At 33.8% G+C, this 4,465-nt stretch overlaps 1 protein-coding gene across 1 annotated transcript; it reads left to right on the top strand.

Moving 5' to 3' along the window:
• Window positions 1-2,412: 2,412 nt before the first annotated feature.
• LOC145030292 (uncharacterized) lies at window positions 2,413-3,208 on the top strand. Its single transcript, XM_078978682.1, has 2 exons — window positions 2,413-2,416; window positions 2,535-3,208. The coding sequence occupies exons 1-2, from the start codon at window positions 2,413-2,415 to the stop codon at window positions 3,206-3,208; spliced, it is 678 nt and encodes a 225-aa protein (XP_078834808.1).
• Window positions 3,209-4,465: the final 1,257 nt, after the last annotated feature.

The following is a 4,465-nucleotide window of genomic DNA, read 5'->3' as shown; positions in this document are numbered from 1 at the left end:
ATCATCAAATCTCCTTATATTTCTCAGCAATTTGATATGGTTCCCTTAAATCCCGGATTCATTCAAATTTTGAACCCTTTTAGATATCCTTAAATTTAGCATGTTGATTCAAATATCCTTCCAATCGCATATACCTCTTTGTTCCTTCCTCTACTATAAAGCCCACCGTCCAGGAACAAAAAATGACTTCATCTCCCAAATAACACCATAGTTTGATTATTTTGTCTTCAACATGTACTTTCTTTTGTAACATAACATTTTTGTAAATGAAATATATCACCGAAAGAATTTACACGCCCCGCCGCTTTGCGCGGGTACACTGCTAGTATATATATATATATATATATATATATATATATATATATGTGTGTGTGTGTGTGTGTGTGTGTGTGTGTGTGTATATATATATATATATATATATATCCTTGTGTGTTAGGATGCAACAATAGTGATATGATGGTTAGAATACCAATAGGCTAGTTATCATCTAGTGGCGTGCCCTAGGGGCATTATGTAGTCATGTAGGATATCCCAAGAACACTTGATCCAGGCTTCCTTTCATGTTCCTTGTTTGGTTGTGGCTTTAGAGTAGGATCATCTATTCGGGTGGCTATCTCACCTCTGGTTACTTATGATTATGCATTCCATGGAGATTAGCTAGTAGTGGAGCAGTATGCTATGAAGAGTCTAGTAGGTGGTAGTAAGCTGTATGATTTATAATTGCATGTATTATGTGCCTACTTGATCCTTGATTTTTTATATGTCGACATATTGTGGCGGTTTGGGTTGAGGTGGTCCTGATGTGTGTTGTAGGCCAAGAGACCAGGTACGGGCTTGCTGTAAGTTGTATGCACAGAGGCTCGGGAAGAGCGGTTGGGTTGAGGAGGCTGACCAACAAACCCGGGGTATTTATGTCATGAGACAATGGGCCGGAGGTATTCCAATCCAATGACTGAGGACCCAATATGAACGCTTGTTTGTTTGTTATGTGATGTATTTTAGGGGAAACCCACTAAGTTTCGTGTTTACAAAGTTGTTATTGTTTTTCATGTATCATCGGTTATTGTGGGAAGACGTAGGGGGTGACTGTACACATTTATCAGCAGTAATGAAGATTTCACATTTTGTGTTACTCTGATTTTCAACAAATGCAATTTGGAACACATGATTTTTTAATACAAATTATATAATAAATAGTTTTACCGTAATAAAACGAGTTTTTTTTTTTTTTTTTTTTTTTTTTTTTTTTTTTTTTTGTGTGAAAATAAGACGTTACACTAAAATCATACATAAAGCATACATGGAGCACTTATGTGTACTAAAAAATGTAATAGAGGTTTTTATGCAAGGATAGATAATAAGTTATCACTCATTGTGAATATCAAATATATATAATAATTACTTTTCATATATTTGAATGTACCAGTTCATATCCATGCCTTATTTTGATTAATTTGAAAGTTCGATATATATAATATTCGAAAGATCAGCTTCAAATATTATATCATCAGTGTCATTCTTAATTAGCTCAATACATATATCAACGAGTTTAATCGTTAATATTGAGAAACCTTTATTTATATATTGTTAACAATGATAAGATTATAAAGAACCTATTTTATCTTAGAATTGAATTATGTTTAATTTTTTTTTAAATAAATACAACTATACGAGTTATAGTTTTATTACTTTTCTATTTCTACTAAAATGATTTACCATTGTAAAATTACAATATTCTATAATTTATATAAGAAGAATTATTTAAATTGCAAAAAAGAAAAACTAAACTCAAAATACAAATAGGAGTTCATGGGATATTTAATGGTGTCATAAATAAAAGTTGGAAAAACTAAAAGTTCAAATACATGAAGTATCATGTGAAATTCAATCAAAAGATATGACACTTCAATTGAAGATACATAGTTATTTATTTTTATTTTTGAACGGCATATAAAGTAATTAGTCATTAAATACAAAAAAACAATCGTATTGATCATGCTGTAAATAAATTTTATATTCGTTGCAATAAATATAATATTTGAATAGACATTATGATACAAATTTTGTAATTGTTATTTAAATACGAGGTCAATCAATATTGATAAACGTAAAAGTTTTGCTTAGATAGAAAACAATCGAAATAAGAAATGAACTTGGTTTTGAGATAGCAAAGGGTAACCAATCTTCAAAGAAATTATGGGTGAAGGTGGGGAGAAGAATGTTAATCAATGAATCTCTTGACATTAAATATTCGTGGAATAGGAGAACATAAGGTATCTTGGGTATGGAGATTGGTCAACAACATAACATTTAGTTCATTAGTACACATGAAACAAAATTGATGGACGGAGATAAAATAAATGTGGCGAGTTGTTAGAATTTGATGAATAAGAAGTGGAGAGAGTTCACACAATGGGTAGATTTGGGGGCATAATCTAACATTTGGGATCCTCTTGACTTTACATCCCAAGAGGTTATTAAATCTCATTACTGTCCGATCAACATTGACAATTGGGTTGGAATTGACAAAACAGTCGTTTTAGCTGATATTTACGATCCCCATACCATATTTGTTAAAGAGAAACTATGTGCGGATCTCCTTAATCTCGAAGAACAAAGAGGTGGAATTTGGATATTAACGGGTGATTTTAATGTTGTTCACAGAGCTTATGAAAGATTCAACTTGAATTTTTGTGCACAAACTGCAATGGGCTTTAATAGATTCATTCATGAAGGAGGGTTGATTGATCTCAAAATGGGTAGTTACATGTTCACTTATTTCTGTCATGATGACCTGAAATTAAGCAAATTATACAAATTTTTAGTTTGCTTTAATTTCTTATCTCTTCACCTGAATGTCGTTGTCACCGTCCTCCCCAGGGAGACATCAGACCAGTTCCCAGTTCTTCTGTCATCTACAACAGTCGACTTTGGACCCATACCATTTCGGTTTTTTAAGTTGTGGATGGATAAGGATGGATTTTCTAGTATCGTAGCTAACACATGGCTTCATTTTGAAGGATTTCGTACATCAAATAGTTTGCTTGTTGCCAAATTCAAGCATTTAAAGATGAAGCTAAAAGAATGGAGGGCGATTAGCTATCCAAAAGAGGTGGAAGATCGAAAGATGTTAAAAAACAATATGGACTTGGTAGATCATATTGTTAAATCAAGGGCGTTCATGGATTCTAAAAGAGTAGAAAGGTGATATGGATTCCAAAAAATCACGGAACTTGAAAAAGTGATAATTCTTGATCTAAATAAAAAATCTAGAATTCGTTCGGCCGTAAAAGGGGATGAAAATACAAGCTTTTTTCATGGCTCGATAGGCAATAAGAATAGGAAGAACAAGATTAATGGGATCATGATCAATGATAGCTAGAACACGAACCCAATTGAGATTAAGGCGGAAGCACATTGAAACGACCCAAAAATAGTGATAATATTTTTCATTTTAAAATCATTAATTCCATACATCATAAGTATCAAAGTCCACCATGATACAAACTATCAAAAACATTAGAGTAAAAGTAATCATAATGCGGAAACATGAGGGGATGTTGTGCCATCACGCTAAGCCCTTTCCTTTCGTGTCGGAAGTACCTGAAACCATAAACATAAGTTGTAAACACAAAGCTTAGCGAGCTCCCTAAAGTACCACAAATCAAACATATAGTTGGGCCTAGCGTTGGGGTATATTCCAACCCAATATACAATCATGGGCCTAGCCCTGGAGTTTATTTCAACCTAATGCACAATAATGGGCCTAGCTCTATGGTTTCTTTCAACCCATCATATACTCATGGGCCTAGCTCTGGGGTGTATTTCAACCCGATCATACAAACATGCAAGAGTCACAAAGACAACTAGTATCCTACATACACAATCCAGTGGGCTGACATTAATGCATTCGACCTACGAGTATAGTGATATTACTCACCTCAATCTAAAGATAACCAAAGCATACACACACTGGATGGTACTAAGTTCCTCACACTGAACACATCTGAAACACACCCTAATTAATACTTTGGGTAATAACCTATAATCTAGGTTCAAAACATAATCTCTCTTACTAATGGTAAAAGACCATTCCACCCTTTCTAAACTAGACCCAACAAAACATCGCTTAAGGCCCAAAATGGCCCGAAATGCACTTCTAGGAGTATGCCATTAGTACTTCGCCATTAAGCCCTATGTATTGGGTGTTCATAGAAAAGGGTATGTGTCATAACCCATTATGCCCTGCATACTCAGAGGTTACTCCCTACATAAACCTCTATTATCCAAAACAACTTTTAAGCTCTTAATACTTAAAGACTAAACATCCAACTCATAGATTTTAATCTTGGGAAGGTCTTAAATGATAAAGTCAACAACTTTAAGGTTTTTCAAGGCTTAAAGATCCCAAAACCAAACCCTAAGTCCATAACACTCTTTATTAACCTCAAACTCTTGCATGAGT

This window comes from Lactuca saligna, chromosome 2 (assembly GCF_052625555.1).
Source record: "Lactuca saligna cultivar CGN05327 chromosome 2, ASM5262555v1, whole genome shotgun sequence".
Classification (NCBI taxonomy): Eukaryota; Viridiplantae; Streptophyta; class Magnoliopsida; order Asterales; family Asteraceae; genus Lactuca; species Lactuca saligna.
Note: the sequence above shows the minus strand (reverse complement) of the source record. Positions and strands in the feature narration are given on the sequence as shown.